At 49.6% G+C, this 19,732-nt stretch overlaps 1 protein-coding gene across 8 annotated transcripts in view; it reads left to right on the forward strand.

Moving 5' to 3' along the window:
* The window catches only part of MEGF11 (multiple EGF-like-domains 11), a 208,855-nt gene that overhangs the window by 145,702 nt on the left and 43,421 nt on the right, over window positions 1-19,732 (forward strand). For 7 of the 8 annotated variants that reach the window (XM_004687655.2, XM_012728728.1, XM_012728729.1 and 4 more), the window contains 3 exons: window positions 2,132-2,268; window positions 6,796-7,008; window positions 13,775-13,949. In XM_004687655.2, the coding sequence (XP_004687712.1) occupies window positions 2,132-2,268; window positions 6,796-7,008; window positions 13,775-13,949 (525 nt within the window). The remainder of the gene's footprint in view (window positions 1-2,131; window positions 2,269-6,795; window positions 7,009-13,774; window positions 13,950-19,732) is intronic. The other variant, XM_012728732.1, reaches the window with a different exon arrangement.

Raw genomic sequence — 19,732 nt, forward strand, 5'->3', positions numbered from 1 at the left:
CATCTGATACCTTGTGCTGCTGGTTCTTTTGTATGTGACTGTTTTCTTGTTTCCACAAACTTCGAGGATAATTTCTTTATCCACAGAGATAGAAAGAGTTACAATAATAAGCCTAAGTGTGAGTCTTTTTTCACATTTGTAGTGGCTATTCCATGGACCCTTTCCATTTGGAAATCAGTGCTTTTTATCTTTCTGTTCTGGTAAATGTTCTTCGGTTTCCCATTTAATTTACTCACCTTTGTTTTCTCAGTTCTACCTTCTGGAACTCCTGTTAATTAGATGTCAGACCTCCTGGGTTGAGTTTCTATTTCTAATATAGTTTTCGCAACTTTTTTCAGTTGATACTCATATTCTCTGTCTACCTCTACTTTTGGAAGGTTTGTTCGTCTCTGCCTTTCACTTCTCCTTTTGCAATTTTTTTTTTTTTTATAATTCTGCCATCTTATTTTTAATTGTCAGAAATTCTTACTTGTCCTCTACACCACTCTACTCTTCATAAATTCAGGATCCTCATGGAACTACCTAAGGATATTTATTGTGATGAAATGCAGTTCTTTTTTTCCTTCTCTTCCTGAACGTTTTCTCTGCTCCCCACATAGCTGCTGTTCGCTGTGTTCCTTTCACCTGTTTCTCTGCCTCGGTCTTCATCTGTCATGTCAGAGCCTTCATTCAAATATCTGGTGACCCTTGACCACCTGTTCATGTTTTACAATGAGCCTCAGAAAAGTCAACCGCCAGCCTCAGGGTTTGGGGAGCTGCCAGGTTTGTTGACTAAAGGAACCCTCAAATACTAGCAATAGTAGGGACCTCTTTGGTGGCACAGTGGGTTAAAGTGCAGGACTATGGAGTTGTCCAAAGCCACTGCAGCACGAGTTTGATCCCCGGCCAGGGAGGTGACCCACATGGTGCAGCAGGTGCCTCCTGACCCACCCGCTGCTCCCCTCAGCAGTTTACTTCAATACACTGTTAGCCTGTTCTGCTCCCCACTCTGTCTCTGGTGAAGCCTCTCACTGCCCCTGCACCTCTGGCCTATATCCCAGTTCTTGTATGCATAAATAAACAAATCTTTAAAAAACATATATTAGTAACTTAGGTCTTACCTCTTGAGCTTCCAGAAAGGAACACTACTAGAGGGCACCTGGCCTGGTCATCAGCATTCTGGGAACAAAGGGTCTGCTGGTTCAGAGTTCCACAGGGCTCCCCACTTCTCCTGGCACCCCAAACCCTAGTTAAATACCCCTGTGCCCAGAGCCTATGTGGGTCAACTTCTCAATAAGTAAATAGACAGCCTCTATCAAATTTGGGTAGTTACCTGGTTATTATCAGATGTGGAGATGAAGATCTGGACCCTAATTCCTTCTTTACAAACTTTCTAATAGCTCCACTCTTCACTGTAGCTACCCCTTGGCCTCCAGAGGCTCCTGGTATCTGGGATTCCTGAGTGACAAAGCAGCCTGCTGTCTCTTCACACTGCCTTTGCTGGCACCAGGCATTGCTGTGAGAACAGAGTCCTTAACTGTTACTATGCCATCACCCGCGTTTCCATCTTCTGGCTTGTGACACCTCTTGCTCTCTACAATCTCCTCTCCTGTTCCTTCCTCCTTGCCTCTCTGCGCTCATGTTAGCTGGATTTGAAAAGGCAGTAGCATTGTCTCCAGGGGTGCATGTTCAAGCCAGACCACCATATTAGTCACTGTCCTCTCAGCACCTTACTGGAGGCCAGCCTGAGACTGGACTCCAATCCCACAGTGTCATTTACCTGTTTTGTTTTTTTGGGGGGGGTTTTGTTTTGTTTGTTTGTGTGTGTCTCTCTCTTTTCAGTACACTCGGAGGACAGGAATTATCTCACTCATTTTTTCCCAGAGTCTAACACAGCACCTGTTATAAAATAAGCACTTGCTAATTGTGTGCTGAATCAGTGGATGAGCAAACTGGCCTCAGTCTGCCTCATCTCTGGGATGGGGCTTTGGAGCCATGAGGTTCCACTTCCTCTGCTTCTGTGGTTGGGGAGAAAGTCCCATGGAGAGAATGGGGAGTTTCTGGGGTTGGAGTGGCTGGGCCACTGCTAGGAAGGTTGGCCTCAGGTTCATCTCAGAAGCAGCACTCACGCATCTCCCCTCCTCTGTTTCAGGGAGCAGTGTGTGCCCAGCCCTGCCCGCCAGGGACCTTCGGCCAGAACTGCAGCCAGGACTGTCCTTGCCACCATGGAGGGCAGTGTGACCATGTGACTGGGCAGTGCCACTGCACAGCTGGCTACATGGGGGACAGGTAAGGATATGCTGACTACTGTCCTTGCCATTTATGTTGCTCGTGTTCACCAAACCTTGCAGGGAATGCTGAGCTTTACCAGGCCAAGGAAGGGCCAGCTTCCCCTTCTCTCCCTCAGAAAGCCCTCTGGGTCCTCCTGCCAGGGAGATTCAGCAACTCAGCCTTCCTGGGTCTGGGCCTGAAGAATATACCCCACCCCCAGCCCTGTGATAGGAGCCCTGAATTTGCATTGACTTTGCTGGGGAAGGAGTTGAGCACCTACCACCGGTTCTGACTCTGCCCTCCAGGAGGGAGACAAAGGCAGCCATCATCCAAAGAAGCCGAGAGAGTAAAATGAGCTTGTACATTTATTTGCACCATAAGTAGATTTTTATTCTTCATTTGAGTTTAGTCAAAAAGATTCTGATACCACTGTGCACCCTTGAAAGGCCTGTGGCCTGAGAGCAGATTGCACAAAGGCATTAGGGTCCTGGAACCAAACCAGCCTGGACAAGTCTCGAAACACATAACCGAGGGATGACGGTACATGCCCATTTGCCACAGTAGGAAGAAGGACGCCCTGGTGAAAGGCTGGGCACCATGGAATTGGGCGGGGCAGCCAGCTCACTGGAGCTGAGTGAATTCAAAGCTGGACGAAGACATCTACCCACAAAAGCTGGCCCAGCCTGTGCTTCCTCACTCTTAGCCACGTCTGTCTCCATCAGAGGAAAGGGCCTCACACCCCTGCATCTCCAGATTTGGGTTTTGTTAATCTGTCTTGACAAGGTGACAAGGAACATTTGTTAGTCATCTCTCTGCCTCCCCTGCACAAGGAACATAAAGGAACGGCAATGGAGGGTGAAACAACCATGAGAAGTCCTTCCTGCAGGGCCCAGCAGAGTGGGGCTGCGCTGACTCCCCCTGGGGTCAGCTCCAAATGCGTAGTGAGAAGAGAGGTCCATTGCTATTCCCTCTCATCCAAAGTCTTTTAGGCCAGATGTGATCTCTTCATGAGCCGCTATTCATCTGTGTGAGTGTTCATCTTTGTGGCATCTAGGGGTCCATCCCTCCCTGACATCTGTCAGAAACTGGGTTTCTGGGGACTCAAGGGAGGGAGAGCTGACCCCCTTCCCATCCTTACCATCTCCTGCAATAAGGAAATCCACAGGATGAGCCAGCAGGATGGGAAACAGAGACCCCTGGACCAGAATGGGGGCCCTCCGTTTCGGTTCGCTTTCACATGATTCAGCCCACTTGGAGAAAGAGCAGGCCCGGGCTCCCACTAGCCTGATACAGCCCTACCCTGCTGACTCTTGACCGTCACTGTCAAAATGTCTCAGAAGGAGAAATAATCTTAATCCCTTTTCTCACTGGGGTCTGACTCATGACTGTGGGTCACAGAAAGATCCTCAAAGCCGCAGGCCCTCCAGCAAGCTTTGCCAATCACTACAGCACGTTCAATAGGAAGAAGATCGGGTAGCATTTGGGTTCCCCCCTAAACGGGCTGCCTGGTGTTTAATATTTTGTAAAATTACCTCCATTAATTTTGTAGGTGACAGCTGCATTAACCCACCCCAAATCATCGCAAGCATATTAAAGTTGAGTGGGTATAATAATGTAGGCCTCCCCGGATAGGCAGAATCCAATGCAAATTAAACACGAAACGTAACGAGGGCTTTGCAGCTCATTTTGTAATTTAATTGAGCAATGTATCTGGTTGTTAATGGTAATATCGGACACATTAGATTGATATGTTGCAAAGGAAGGATGTTTAAGTAGAAAACTAATTCCTGCTGTGATTACCCTTCTGTTCCACAGGCCCCGCTATTAGTGTGCTTTGTGTAAAATTCATTAACAGTCGTTGCTTGATCTCTAAATAAATAAGTTGTTTAAATTGTGAGTAGGAAAAAAAAAACAAGGCTGATTATGTAAATGGATTAGGTTGTCAATATTTCATCTGCAGATTCTTTTTCTGGGGCTAAGGAGTCAGTCACTTCATAAATATGGCAGGCAGGGGAAGCACCCTACATTAGGGTACGGGGCCTGCTGACCTGTGGGTGGGAGAAGCCAGAATGTTCCAGGGAAAGGGAGAAAGAGTCAGGTGTCCCCAGTTTGCACCAAGCCTTTGCCTAACATCTGAGCCATCCCAGAAGAGCCATGCTGGGAAACTTGGGGGTGGGGGTGGAATTCTGAGGCTGAAAGGGTCAGAGAAACCAGATAATTCCAGATCTTCAGGGTCCTGTGTCCTCCCCTTCTGCCTCCTCCCTCCCTTCTTTCACTTCCCCTTCTTTTTCCGGACATCCCCTTCCTTCTTTCTTCCTCTTTTCTGTTCTTTGCCTTTCACAAGATCTTAGGTTGATAAAAGGCAACAGGATTTGCAGTAAAACACTCTGAGGTTAGCTCAGCCTCTTGCGAACAGTCTTCTCACCTGCTGCCTCTTCGCCGCCTCAACTCTTACACCCAGTGAGGGTGTAAGAATGCCTGCTGCTTGGGTAGGTGCGGACAGGCTGTGGGCCTGAGCAGTGAGGAGCTGCAGGCATGAGGAGAGTGAGTGGCACGTTCCCGTGAGGGAGCCCTCAAGGCCAGGCCTCAGTCGCCCTTACCCTTCTCATTGTGGACACCAGACAGCATGCCGGAACAAAGACAGAGACACCCCGTGTGAGGCTCACGGCCCACAGGGGCTGCTTTTATTCCCAGGTACCCTCGGGCCAGCTTTGGCACATTGCTGGAATTTGGGCTACTCACCCATAGATGGGCAACCCAGATCACCCCAACACAGGGTATCCCTGTCCTATCTGTGGAGAACACTGATTCCAACGGAAGATTCTCAACACTTATAAAGAAGCGAGAGCTGAATTTTTTTAAGGCATTTTATTCCTACTTCCCACACCCACCTCCCAATTATAGCAGAAGATAGGAAAAAGTCTAGAAAATGGGAAAATATGACAATGAAAACACTTGGCAGACTTTGAGGCAGAAGATCAGAAAGACTCTGTAATAAGAACTACAGAAAATAGTATTAGCAAGAGAATAATCATAGTACATCTTATGAAGCCCTCCCCTGTGCTGACATTACACACACTGTCTGGTTTACACTTTAAACAACCGTGGGAGGGTTGGTTAGTACCTTCCCATTTAATGGGGGAGGAAGCAGACGTGGGGAGGAAGCAGACGTCAGCGTGGTGAGGCCGCTCCCCACTCTCCCAGCCATTGAAACAGTGTGGAGATGCATATACTCCAAACCCACAGTCTGGAGGCCATTTCCACTTTTCTCCAGGACACCCTGTATGCTGCCAGGTTCACTGCTTAACTTGTCGGAATTCAGTTTCTTCACAATGAATATGCTTGTCCTGGGAAACAGCCCTGGTTTAGGTTGGACTGGGGTGCCAGGCATACCCAGGGGAGTACTAGCCACAGAGAGACCAAAAGCTGTCCATGAAATTGAACAATTATCTTTTTTAAAAAAGATTTATATATGCTTGCAAGAACTGGGGTACAAGCCAGAGGTGCAGGGGGTTAGAGGATTTACCAGAGAAGCTGGGGAGCAGAAGAGGTAGATCGACTGAAATACAGTGCTAAGGGGGGCAGCAGGTGAGACAGGAGAGGTCTGCTGAGCCATGTGGGTCACCCCCCTGGCTGGGGACCGAACTCATGCCTCAGTGGCTGCGGGTTGCTTCATAGTGCTGCACTTAACCTGTTGCACCACCAGGGAGGGCCTGAAATTGAACAATTATCTTTATGCTGCGTGCTCTGAGTACTAGCATGAAGGTACAGGGGGACCAGCCCTGCCGACTCACAAGTTGATGGCAGAGCCTCAGCTAATGCTGTGGGGGGCTCCCAGGCCAAGGAAGTGAGAGACACAGCCCCTGCCGCAGGGGGTTCTCCAGTCTGAAGCGAGGCTACCTTCTACTCGGGCACTCCTCAGTGGCAGGGGAGACACATCTCCCTGTATGACCGGTGTGACTATGTATCTGCTCCAAAGACCTGAGAAAACAAAGTGGAGAAAAGAAATGACCTCATTTCATCAAGCCTAAGGTGCATCATTATTTTAGAAACTGCGAAAATGAAAAGACACCAATAATTAAGCTATGACCTGCCATCCATTCTAAGACTGAGCTGATTTCTGAGACGTTAAAATATATTTTTAAAACATAAGGTTTCGTGTTTAATGGGTATGGAGAGTTGGTCTGGGGAGATGAAAAGGTTCTGGAGGCGGATTGTGGGGATGGTCACTCAGCTGAGTGAATGTATTAATGTCAATGAACTGAACATTTAAAACTGGTAAATGTTACGTGTTTTGCTGTCATAAAAAAAAAAAAAGGAAAAAAAAACACAGGAGGAATAGACTCAATGAGATACGGTGGTCCAAACTCAGGTGGTCCAAACTCAGGGCGCAGGCCTGGGTGAGCCACTCCCGGCTGCTTCCTGGGAGACGAGCCGGCAGGGGGCAGGCTGGAGCCAGTGGGGGGGCACTCCAGCCCAGCTTGGGGCACCTGGCAGGGCAGGTGCAGGCCTCCACAGCCTTAGCCCCGCTCTGCTGTCCTGCAGGTGCCAAGAGGAGTGCCCCTTTGGGACCTTCGGCTTCCAGTGCTCACAGCGCTGTGACTGCCATAACGGGGGCCAGTGCTCACCGACCACGGGCGCCTGCGAGTGTGAGCCCGGCTACAAGGGCCCCAGCTGCCAGGAGCGACTGTGCCCCGAGGGCCTGCACGGCCCAGGCTGCTCCTTGCCCTGCCCGTGTGACCCTGACAACACCATCAGGTAGGAGCTGGGTAAGGATGGGCGAGCCCCGGGGTGGGGCAGGCGGGCACTGGTGGGAAAGGGACTTCCCAGGCCACAGACCCCACCTCTGGCCAGACAGACAGAGTGGAGCAAGAGTTGTGACCTCATGATCACCTTTGCTAAAAGGTTGAAAAGAAGGCCACAAGACCACAACCCAAGTCGCCTGGTGCTGGAAATAGGCCAACCTGAGAGCTACCCACAGGAGGAAGGAGGGGGTTTGGTGACGTTTGGAAGTAGGGTGGGGGTGCCCCAGGTTCTCAGGGCACTGTCCTGGAGAACATTTCTTCTCTACATACTCCCCAGGAGCCCAGCGCTAAGATCACCAAGGCAGAGTAGGGGCTTGAACCACAGGAGGTCAGTTCTAGAAGGAACATTAAAAATCAGTATGACTTAACCCTGAGGCTTGGAGAAGCTGTCCCTGTGGGTTCCGGCTAGGACAGAGGACAGGGAGGTCAGGTCTCCCTGCACCCTGTGTCCTTGGGGACTTGGGAACCCCTGGTCTGAAGCTGGCCCTGTGCCTGCTTCCAAAGGAGCTTGAATGGGGGAAGCATTCTCTTTCCTGCTTCCTGTAGCAACTGGACCCACCCTCTGGTAGTTAATGAGGCCCTGAAAAGTGCCACCCGTGCCCTTTGTCTACCTCTTTCTGGGTGGAGGAGTCTCCCTTCTCCCCATGGGGCCTGCACAACAGTTCAGGAGGACCGTCCATTCTGGGCAGTGGACACTGCTGCTGTTTGAGGCCAAAGAGAACTGAGCTCTGCAGGCTGGCACTGAGGCAGTTGCGATGTGGCCTCCGCCCCTCTTCATTTCCAGAGTTTGATTCGCCATAAAATCACTTGGCCACTGCAAGCAGATGCATCTTAGAAAGTTCTGTGGCTTAGATGGAACGTTCTCCATGCCTGGAGCTGAGGAGCAGTAGGGGTGCTGCCCACCAGCACAGAGAGTTGGGACGGAGACTGCCCTGGAGTCACAGAACTGGCCTTTCCATGACCCTCTGAGTGTCCACTTGCTTGCTCTGTCACTCATTCAGTAAACACTGAGAACCCACAAGTCAGTTCAGCCCTTGGGGTCAGGCCTGATACACACTGGGCACCTGTTACCACATCGCTGCAAAGGCAAGACACCACTCAAAGGGAAACACAGCTTTATTGGATATACTTTTTAAAAAGGAAAATGCTATCAGTGGAGTCATAATGGATCATTAATTGTATAGCATACCTAAGCCAGAGATGTGAAAAATGTGGGGACAGATTTATGTGGCTGGGCCTGCTGTGTCCAATATGTGCCCAAATAGCTGTGACTCGGGACTGTGTCCAGAAAGCACTACAGGAGATTGCTGTTGTGGTCAGGGAAGGCTGCCTGGAGGAGGTGGCTTCCCATCGGGGCTGGGTCTGGAGGGCAAGGTGAGCACTCCGAGGCTGTTAACATGGGACTCCTACATGCAGGTCAGGAGATAGGGTAGATGCAGCCACCTCTCCCATGGGTGGTGGGGGGCAGGCCCAGGCTCCCCATCCCTGCTGGAAGCCAGGGGAGAACCACTCAGGGGTAGGGAGGGAGGCTGCTGCTGAGTTTCAAGGCAGGGAGAGTTCCTGCCACTGAGATCCAACCAGCCCTCAAATTAAGGAGCTATTGTTTTCCTCTGGTGCCTGAGCAGCCGTGCCCTGCATAATTTATTCTTCCTCTGAAGGAGTCCTCGATGCATTATTAATCTGGAAGGACTCCCTCTTCTCCGTCGCTAATCTCAGCCCATCCAATATTGATGATTATTTGCTTTACTGTCTTTAATGCGTGTCGCGTTTCAGGGATTGGGAAGCGTAGCTGTTCTTGGGAGAGGGGGTTCCAAGAGCCCCCTCCCGTGCTGGGCTCCTCAGTGTCCTCCTGCTGGCTCCTCACCGAGGGCCGTGCACAGCAGCCCCTGAGGACAGAGGTGGCCCCACTTGTGCATCCGTGCAGCCTCCGCGTTGCACTGCTCCTGGCACAGACGGGGCCTTCGGTACAGAGTCGCTGAGGGCACCTTATACAGTGCATCCCTCCAGGTGCATCTGCTCCTGAGTTGATGTCTGCCCTCTTTTGTTTAATGTCTCGCCCCTTTCTCTTGGCACACTGCCCCAGTGGCTGAGCGCCCCCACACTCAGTTTTTGTTCAGTCTAATTTGTGGTTTCTCAACCTCACCACTACTGACCTTTGGGCTGGTAATGCCTCATTGCGGGGGCTGTTATGGGGGCTTTATCACGTGGAGCTCTATCCCTGGCCTCTACCCACTAGATGCCAAGTAGCAACACCCTGCCCCCATGTTCTGACGACTGAAAAATGTTTCCTGGGGCGGGGGGGGGGGAGGGGAAAGCAAAATTACCCAAGGTCGAGAGCCTCTGGGCTCTTGTATCTTGTAATACACTTGGCTTTGTTCTCATGGACACAGCAGCTGTCCGACTCTGGTTGGATCTGGGTCACAGCTCTCTTCCCTGAGTTCTGTCCTTTTATAAACCTCCTTTTGGGAAAAAGGGAACAGTGCGGCCATTCTGCAACTGCTAATCTCACTGCAGGATCTGGGTGGCACCTGGGGCCCTGAGACCTGGTCTCAGCCTCTCAGCCATGTGTTCGCTCTCTGTCTGTTTCCTACTCTGCCCCTTTGCTCAGCCCACTGGGGGAGAACTTCTCTTATGGCCTTTGAAAATGAAACTTTCACCCAATAGATAGAGCATGGATTCCCCAAGAGCCTAGCCTGATCCCTCCCTTTCACTCCCCAACTTCTGCAAGAGCTTGCAACAGAGCCCTAAAAAGAAGCCTTGCAATCCTTGAGCATCTCTCCTGGGAGACATAGTACTCCCAATCCCCATCCAAAGAAAGCCAGACCCCACTCGCCCCACCTCTCTCTGCTTTTGCCCTTTTGGAGAGGTAGCCTCAAAAAGGTCAAATTCATGTGCCCGGGAAGGAAGAAGTCGCTAGTGAGATTCCCCAACATTCTACTCCCTTTATAAACTCTTTGTAGCACATACAAAGAACCCAGCCTCCCTCATAAAGGGATAACCTTGAGAAAGAGGCGCTGGGGTCAGTTCCTTTATGGGTCCCCTCCACAATTGGATTGTCATAGACGAATTCCAGCAGCCATGATCATGTATTACCTTTGAAAGATTTGATTTAGCCAACAGATGCAGCATTGATAGAAATCTCAGAGCAGCTGACAGGGAGGCAGAGAAATCCCCCCTGAAAAGACTCCTGTATTGTTCAGCTTTCGGCTCCTATTAACTTGTGATTAATCTATGTCTGGGGGAAATAGGAGAGTGCTGGGATGGGGGGTGTCATCGGGGAACTAAACAAACCCAGCCGGCCTAAACACCGGTGATTGTGACTTTTGCCTGAGCCTAACCAGCAATCAAGTGCCTGCCAGGTGACCCCAGGAAACGGGTTGTGCCACCTGGGAAGAAGAGTCAGAAGCAGGGGACACACGGTGGAGGGGTTGTCTGTGACAGCTTGGTGATCACTGTTCTCGGTCATGGTTGCTCAGTCAGCCGTCACTCTTTTCAGAGGATTTGGGAGATTTTACAGTGTATGACAAGTAATCAAACTATGAAAATGGAACACTTGTTTTCTAAAATAGAACTACTAAGACATGAGAGGAGAAAGAAAGAAAGGTTTTCAGATTTGAGCGTTCTGGTTCTCAGAGTCTAAAGTAAAACCAGCACCGGCGCGTACCCCTAAGCAGCCAGGGACTCGAGGCAGAGGTGCAACCCCGAAGTGGGAGGCCACAAACCCATGTGTGTGAGCTCACTCGTGGGGGACTTGCAGGGCGGTGTTCCCACAATAACCAGTGTAGGCAATGAAAGAATCTGTGGATGGGGAGAGTAGAGGGTGCCTGAGACTTTGGAACCTCTGGGCTGACCCCCTGGGTCAGTCTGTCTCCACAACAGAGACAGAACCAGCCCCTCTAAGCCTAAGCCTAAGCCAGAACCTCAAAGGAGGCCTCAGGCTGTGCACAGAGTGACAATGACAGCAGTGCCACGCACCTGTCTGACTGAGGGCCACCAAGCAGGCACCCCTGCCCTGGCACCAAGGGGCCACTCTCTGCCCTACTGTGCAGAGCTCAGGAAGGATCTTGGCTGGAACCCCAGAAGCCAGAAAGTTTTCAATCACTCATCCTTCACACTCATTCTTCACTTTTACAGCATTATAATTTGTATTGCTCTGCATCTGTTTATAAATGTAATAGCTGATTGGCTTGGGGAACTTAGACAATACACAGAAATTGAAAGAAAAACTCAGAATCACTCATAATTGTTCAACCCAAGGGTGAGCACAAAAGTCATTTCATTGTAATTGAGTCATTCTTCACCTACATCTGTATCTGTGTATCTGTTTTTTCCCTAATTTTAGATCTTGACTTTGTATATAATTTGCTCATTTCATTTAATCTTATACCATTAAGGAGTTTGGAAAACATTTGAATATTTCTCTAGTATTTCTTCATTTGAAATGTTCTGATTCCTTTACCCAGTGCACTGTTCTCAGAGGCTGCATGAGGCAGTTGACAGACAGCTTAGAATCCCACCCACTACTGGCCTAGTGGTGTGACCTTGGCCAAGTCACATAACCTCCAAGTGCTGTCTGTAAAGTAGAGCCTGTACTGCCTAACTCATGGGCTTATTTGAAGATTAGAAATATGTGTATAGAGTGCCTGCTGCTTTAATAGCCCGGTCACATATTATTTATTATTATTTAAATTGCTTCCATTTTCCTCTGTTATAAATAATGCTTCAGGGAACATCTCTGTGCATAAATCTTTCTCCACAACTATGATTATTTCCTTAGGATAGATTCTTAGAAATGGAATTATGAGACCAAAGGGCCTGAATATTTCTACAACTCCTGATATATAGCTCCAAATTGTCTTCCAGAAACCTTCACCAGCAGTGAGTGTCGTCCCTTTTTTAAAGTCTTTACGGGTTTGATAGAGGAAAAGTGGTATTCAATTATTATTTTGACTTGATGATTAATGAGCCTAAATATTTTCCCAAATGATGATTAGCTACTTGCACTTACTATTCAGGAACTGTCTGCTCCTGTCCATTCCTCATTTTCCATGAGAAAATCAGGGCTCCCAAAAGAGAAAAGGCTTGGCTGGGCTTCACACAATTAGTTTGTTCATTAATTCATTGGCCAGATATGTACTGAGAACGCCCGCTGTGCCAGGGCCTCTGTTGGGCCGCGGGGTACAGCGCAGAGGTGAGCTTGCTGGACAAAGGGCCCCTCCCCACGGAGCAGCCGCCTGGTGAGGGAGACAAACAAGTCTACAGACACGGAAAACCGTACATCAAGGGAAAGTACTGTTTGTCCGCAAGTATTTAATTGGGCGGTGAATATGAGCCAGGTACTGGGGAGCTACTAAGGGCCCGGGATGATGAAGGCCACGTCCTTGCAGAACTTAGCAGAACGAAGGCTTTCACCCTGCTCCTCCCGCCAGCCCAGAGCATGCAGCTCCGGGCCAGGTCCCTGGGCAGAATATGGACGAGGGAAGCCGGTGACAGGAGAGCTGAGACACTTGTCTCTGCCATCCAGTACCCTCTCTGGAGTGTTAGTCTACCCTTCCCCAAAATAGAGGGCAGTTGTCAGAGCCATTCCTTAGGAGAGCGGCGTGGATGGGGTGCTGGGCGAGCAGCTGAGGGACCGAAGTGCAGGAGGGGCGAGGGGAGGCTGGGTGCCAGAGGCTGAAACTTCGGCACAGTTTTGTTTGTTTGGGGAGTAGGAAACCAAATGGGAGGTAGGAAACCAAGTTTGGTAGGAAAGATTTTTTAATTGAAGTATAATTGAAATACAGCCTTTTTTTTTTTCTCTCTTATTTTTTTCTCTCCTGCCACCGTCTCACCCATGAACCATCACAAATTCTCTTGTGCAGCACAGTTTTAAGAAAGTTAAGAAAGAGGGAGAAGTCTTTAAAGTCACCCATAAAGGAGTCCCGGATCTTCAAGAATGTGCCAACCTGAATATCATGCTGTGCTCTGGCTAGGGACAGCCCGAGGGGAGGGCAGCCTCTGAGCAAATGTCCTAACAGTTTATAGACACAGCATCCGGGACACTTGATCAATTATTCAGAAGCTATGCAGAAGCTCTGAGAAGCACACGGTTACCACTCCTGGCATCCTCTCTGATCACAAATAGGTTCACAGGCCTCTGCCATCAGAGGGTGCCCCACTTTCTAGAGGCCATGTCAGGCAACCCCAGCCAACAGCAAGTGGACCTGGCTCTGGCCTGGATAGATGGAGATGGAGAAGAGTTTGTCACTATTAAAGAGCTTCACAAAGCACAGATGGAGGGTGTCCCCTTCCAAAGCAGACCTTGCCAGAGAGGAGAGGCCACATCTGCCCTGTATTTAAACTCTGAATATTTGTTGAGTCCTTAACAATGTGCAGAGCCACTGGGTCTCACTGCTAGCTTCTTGTGCCTGGCCCCCGACTAGACCTCTACCTTGAGTGAGGGGTGGGTGAAGCTCTGAATCTCATAGTCCAAAAGGCTGCCCTCTGCGTTCATCTCTGTGTATGTATATTATAAAGAACACGCGTCTGAGAGTCAGGCCACCTGACTCTGCTACTCTGTGGCTGTGTGTAAGGCAAGTTATGTGACCACCACAGCCTCAAGTTTCTTGGGGCAGTTTAACCTCAGAGACCCTTTGATCCCATACCCTGGGCAGACCAGATTTGGGGTGGGCAGAGAGTGGAACACAACCAAATGCCTGACCAGACTCTCCTCTGCTCAGCTGCCACCCGGTCACTGGAGCCTGCACCTGCCAGCCAGGCTGGTCTGGCCACCACTGCAATGAGACCTGCCCTGCTGGCTACTACGGAGAGGGCTGCCAACTGCCTTGCACCTGTCAGAATGGCGGCGACTGCCACAGCATCACGGGGGGCTGCACCTGTGCCCCCGGCTTCATGGTAAGATGGGAGGGGTGTCCATAGGCTCCCTACCCCTCATTCCCATGGAGAACATTGTCCAGATCCTCTCATGTAGGGATAGAAGAGGGGAGTGTGGCCCTGCTGCCAGGGATGAGGCCTGGAACTGTCTGTGCATCCTCCGCAGAGACAGCCTGTGCAGGGAGGCCCCCCACGACTGTTCTCAGAGAGCCAGCCCTGCTGGGGTTGGTGACTGTAAAAGCAGTAGGAGGAGGTGGGTCCCGCCATTGTCCCCTCACCCTGAAATGCCCCCAGTAGTCTTTTGGGGGTGGGGGAGGGGCATGGACCCACACCGTATTTTTGCATCATAATAACCAAGGATACAACTACAGTTTTGCATTCTACTTTCTTTCACCCCATTTGCTGCTCAGGTTTCTTAATTATCATGTTAAATGGCCGCATAAAGTGCAGGCGCTGATGAACCCCGGTTTACTCAGCCATTCCCTTGCTGCTGAGTATTGTTTCCAGTGTTCACAACAAATACTGCAATGTGTATTTTCCTAGAAACATGTGCCCCACCCCCACCGAATCGTTTCCTTAGGGTGAATTCCCCGAGGTCAGTGGGCATAATGTTTCTATGGTTCTGGATGGATGTTGCCATATCACTTTCCTCACCTATATGTCTGCACAGCCACCAGCCCTGTGTGTGAATGTTCCTATTTCAAAACAACTTTGCTAACATTCTTTTTTTTTTTTTAAATTACATAGGTCGAAAATGGCCCCTCGGTGTTGCTCTAATTTGCATTTCTCTGATTACTAGGGAGAGTGAACCTTTTCCCACGTGTTTGTTTACTATTTGTATTTCCTCATGAATTATGCTGGTCTTTATGAGGTTTGATTCCAGGGAACTTGATATTGGAAGTGGAAACCTGTTCAAGGGTGGAAGGGGTCCCAGCTGGGGAAGAGGGGGCTCCAAAGATCCAAACACTCTGGCTCCCTGGCTCCCCAGGGTCATATTTTTGTTGTGCAATGGAGGTGCTTTGTGCAGTAGAGAGAGTGGCCTCTGGAACCTTGGGCTCCGTCCTGGGTGTGCCAATCACAGCTCACCCACCGACTGTGTGACCTTGAGCCATGAGTTAACCCCTTTCAGGCTCAGTTTCCTCATCTGTGGAACACGGTCCTTGCAAGGTGCTGTGAGCTGTGGGTATAAAGTACTGTGTCACTGCACTTCTGACTGAGTAAACTTGAGAATCACCTTGCTTAATAAAGGGCAGGTTCTAGTCCAGTAGATCTGGGGTGGGGCCCAGGGTTCTGCCATTTGTAATAAGCTGCCAGCTGCTGCTGGTGGTGAGGAGGGGGGTCCTCACCCCGCCTGGACTATCCACGGGAATCACCTTGGGAGCCTTACTAACAAACTCTGTTGCCGGAGCCACTATTTGTGGTCTGGATGTGGCTGGCTGAAGCCAGTGTGCTGCCCAGTGGAGGCCCCCTGGTCTACAAGGAAGTCCTTGTCATGATAGGGGTGTGAGGGTTTACCTGGGGACATGTTAAATGGGGACATTGCCCCTGACCTGCAGAACAGAACTGTTGAGCTGTCTCTGCACTGCTCCAGTACTGATAAAACTGGGTGAAAATGAACTCCAGTGGCATCTTTGAAAGGTAAAGAAACTCTATTCCTTATGCAGTTTTCTTTTCTAATTTTTCTTTACTGCTGTGAACTTTGTCCATAATTTCCATAGGAAAAAAGGAGCGCCCTGGGTTTGTCATTTGGATAGGAGAGAAGAGTCATTTGGAAGTAAAAATCTCACCTAGGCCAGTGGGCAGGTGCCTGAGGCGGAGGTGCACTGATCACACCAAACTATGGTGGGGCCCCATGCTGCAGTTGGCTGTACGCGGCCTTCCCTCGAAGGGGAAAGAGCCTTTACATGCAAATGACGAGTGGCAGGAGAAGGCGATTTCTAAGATACCCGTCTGTGTGCACTCGATAAACGACGCCAGGAAATGAAGGAAAGTAGAAACAAGGAAGGAGAGTGTGTGTGTGCGGTTGGGGGACCGGGTGAGGAGCAAAGGCGAAGTTCGTTGCTGTTACTGTAGTCTGAGCGTACAATTTGCCTATGGGCCTGCTGAGAGTGCTTCCTCCTTGCTCTGCCTTGTCCCCAACTTCCTGCCTTGTCTCTGCTCCTCAGAAGAAGGGGAGACAGGCTGTTTGAGGCCTCGGGAGGCTAGTGTCTGCATGCCCACAGCCCCAGACCTGGGCTCCAACAGCCTGGAGTCCAGGTCACTGCCTCTCTTCCTCCCATCTGGGATGCAAATGACTTCCTGCCCTTGAACTTGAGTGGACTTGGTGCTGTACAAAGCATCTCCCTGTGGAGTCCTGCCTGCTTGGGACTTGGGGCTAAGATAGATTGTGAACCAAGCTGTCCTGGTGAGACCTTATGAATTCCCATCCATCTCCTCCTGCCCAGCCTCATTATACCTGGAAAGGCTCTTCTGGAGCCCTGTTGGGTGTTGGGCAGAAAGGTGATTACAGAACAGCCCGTTGTTCTCATCTAGCTGACTCCTTCCTGTGTGCACTGGCTCGCAGGGGGAAATCATTAAGGCTGCTCTCACTCTAGCTTCTGAATGAATATGACTTCCTGCAAGAATCTGGCTATAGTAAGAGTGGGAGCTCAGGGCAATCAGAAGAGCAGACTTGGTTGAGACCCTTCTCCAAGAGTCCTGTGGTCAATAATAATTAGCCATGCCTTTATTTGGAGGTTGGTTTGTGAATTTAGGCACTTTGAAAGATTTTTAGAATGGTCAATTAACTAGAGACTAATTAAAAGAGCTCTTTTCTGATTGTTTGGAGATCTAGATCTAGGCCCACTGACATTGGACTTGTCACTTCAATTTGCTGGACCTCAGTTTCCTTACCTGTAAAATGGGAGTCACATCAGTCCTGTGTGATGAGTCAATATAGTAATGGGCTGAGGCCACATCCTCAGCTGTCCCTTCCCAGCAGAGGTCTCCTGGCCAAGGGCACTTTAGGGAGGATGTTGGGATAGTTTTCTGAAAGCAGAGTCTCTCAGTTCTGAGAATGAGCTCAGGCTGAACATAAGTGTAGGAAGTGCTGATGAGGTAGTGTAGAACCACCCCCGGCAGCCCAGTGGTGTGACTACACCAGCCAGGTAGCCCTGACCCTTGAGGGCACAAGGATACAGAGCAAAAGCAAGTCCTGTCTGGCCTTCTAAGCATGCAGCATTCACACTCGTTTCTCCTTTCTTCCCAAGACACTGAATATTTACTCTCCCAAGGATATGGGGGGAAAACAGGGGTATGAAAGCCTAATCTGCACCCATCCAGCCACAGAGAGCTTCTGCATAGTAGTGATCATATTCACAGTAGCAGCAAACACTAGTTGAGGCCTTGCTGTGTGCTTCATCGGGCCTTCCAAGGGCCTGACCGAGTTGCTCTTTCATGTCCCCATTTGTAAAAATGGAGTTAAAACTCAGGATAAGTGACTGGCCCAGGACCACATAGTCAGTAGTGGCTGGAGGCACTGCAGTCTCTGCTTTTGCTTTTGAGCTTTGATTGACAGGTTACCATGGAACCCCACAAATCTGATTCAAATCCTGGCCTTTCAATCTCCACCCTGCCTACTAGCAAGTCACTTGTCTTGCATAAGCCTAAATTTCCTCATCTATTAAGAGAAGACTTTACCAGGCAGCAAGAAACTTCAGCACTCAATGCTGGGAATACAACAAACACCCAGTAAAGTGGTGTTGGTTTCTGGTGAACTACAAAAGTAGTAGGTTGAAGTCAGCTCTCTAAAGCCCAGTTCTGTCCCTCTGTCCAGAAAAGTGTTGAGATAAACTATACCCTGGGGTTCTGTTGAGTAGAGCCTTGAACATGCATAGCTACTATTCAGGCAAGACCACCAAAACTCCTGTGGGTCACTCTGAAAGGCCAGGAGACATTGCGGGGTGGACATGAATGTCAATATTGGGAAAAATAGATGGGGTTGGAGGTGGGAGGTGAGTCTGGGTATTTTATACCTTAGCTTGGCAGCAGTTCCGGAATCACTTGGGGCATGCAGTGTTGAACTGCATTGGGGCTGACCAGTTGAGAAAAGACACCTGAAAACAAAACAAGAAATGGAGTTCCTAGCTCTGCTTCTGCTAAATGTGTGTGTGTGTGGGGGGGGGGTTCTATTTCTAGTCTGTAAAATGGAAGTGAGATTCTCTGACCAATAGAGACAATGGTGTGGGAGCCAGTAATTCAAAGGAGTGTTGTTTTAATTGAGAGGGGCATTGTTTCAGCACCTTGGACAGTCCCCAAGAGCCTCGCGGGGTGGCTTTCTCCTCTGGGAAGCAGGCTCTTCATGGGTGAATGGAGTGGGAGAGGGCAGAGGGAGGGGGTCAAATGACAGAGGGCTCAGGCTTGCAGGGCCCTGGGATTATCCATTTGAGGGATGATGCAGGAAGTGAGGCCATTTCTTGTACCCACCTGGATTAGGAGTGGCCAAAATGTGGTTAAGGGCACTAAGTAAAGCTATTCATAGTCTTGGACATTGGAGTCACATCATCCCTCTCCACGGCTTCTCACTACCCCCAAATAAAACCAAAACTGCAGTCCTTTGTAGCCTGCCCTCAAAACTAGTTAGCCCTAACTTCTCCTGCTAAGCATTATCTCAGACCTGTGCTGTGGCCACACATTCCTCACTTTTTAGCTGACACAGTGTCTGCTTCAGGGCTTTTATTATGTATTTTTTCAAGCTTTCCTCTCTTGCAGAATGTTCCTCTCTGCTGTCCTTATCACAGTCCATAAAACCCTTCTCAGTCTTTCAGGCCAAGATCAAAAGCTACCTCTTCCATGAATTCTTCCCTGATACTCCTCTCTTCAGAATTAAGCTTTCTATCTCCTCTGTTCCCAAAGCAGTGGCTCATAAGTCAGAGTCTGTTGCCTTCAACCTGCATCTCCTATCCCTATCCCAGCCCATGCCTACCATCGTGTGAACATCTTACTTAGTGTACTCTCTTTGATATGAATGAAATTCTTGGTAGGAGCAATATCCTTAAGCAGAAGTTTCTAGAACTCACCTTCATAGAAAGGAAATTCTTGGCATTTCTCCAGGGGCTTTGCCAGCATGGCTGGGTCTTGAATCTATCTGTTCACTTCCCTACAGTTTGGACAAACAGAACTGCAGTGATACAGGAGTGAGCAACTGTCCCCTAACATCATCTCCCGATTCTTTGGACAAATGATGTGAGCTTCTACCTCACGCAACACTGGGTGGTGGTTACACAAAGACTTGAGCCAGATTCCCACCTTCAATCCAGCTTTGCTTTTATTAGCTGTACGATCTTGGACAAGGCATTACATCTGAGTGCAGGTTTATGTGCCTGATACAAAAAGGGGAATCATAATAATAATTCACATCAGATTACCCGGCTGATTAAATGAGTCAATGCATAGAAAATACTTAGAATACCTGGCATATGAGGAATCATTCAACAGATGTTAGCTATTATTATCATTATTGTCACTGGTGCTGCTGCTGCTATTGTTACTTACCCCCACCCTCCCACCCCATCACAGGCCAACTTGTCCTGGCCCAAGTTCCCTACTGAGCATTGGTGGTAAGCAAAGCTGCATTCCTGAGGGTCCTTTTGGGCCGTACGGGTGAAAATGAGGGCAAGAGGAAGAAAACACTGGCTGCTTCTTCCTGGATTGTGGAGGGCTAGCCACTGCAGGGTTGTTGGGGCCTCCTGGGTCCTCAAGGGCAGCCACAGAACCAAGAATAGTCTTTGCCAGCACGAGAGCACGGGTGGGTTTCTTGGCCTCCG

Source organism: Condylura cristata, unplaced genomic scaffold, assembly GCF_000260355.1.
Source record: "Condylura cristata isolate star-nosed mole 26May11 unplaced genomic scaffold, ConCri1.0 scaffold00023, whole genome shotgun sequence".
Lineage (NCBI taxonomy): Eukaryota > Metazoa > Chordata > Mammalia > Eulipotyphla > Talpidae > Condylura > Condylura cristata.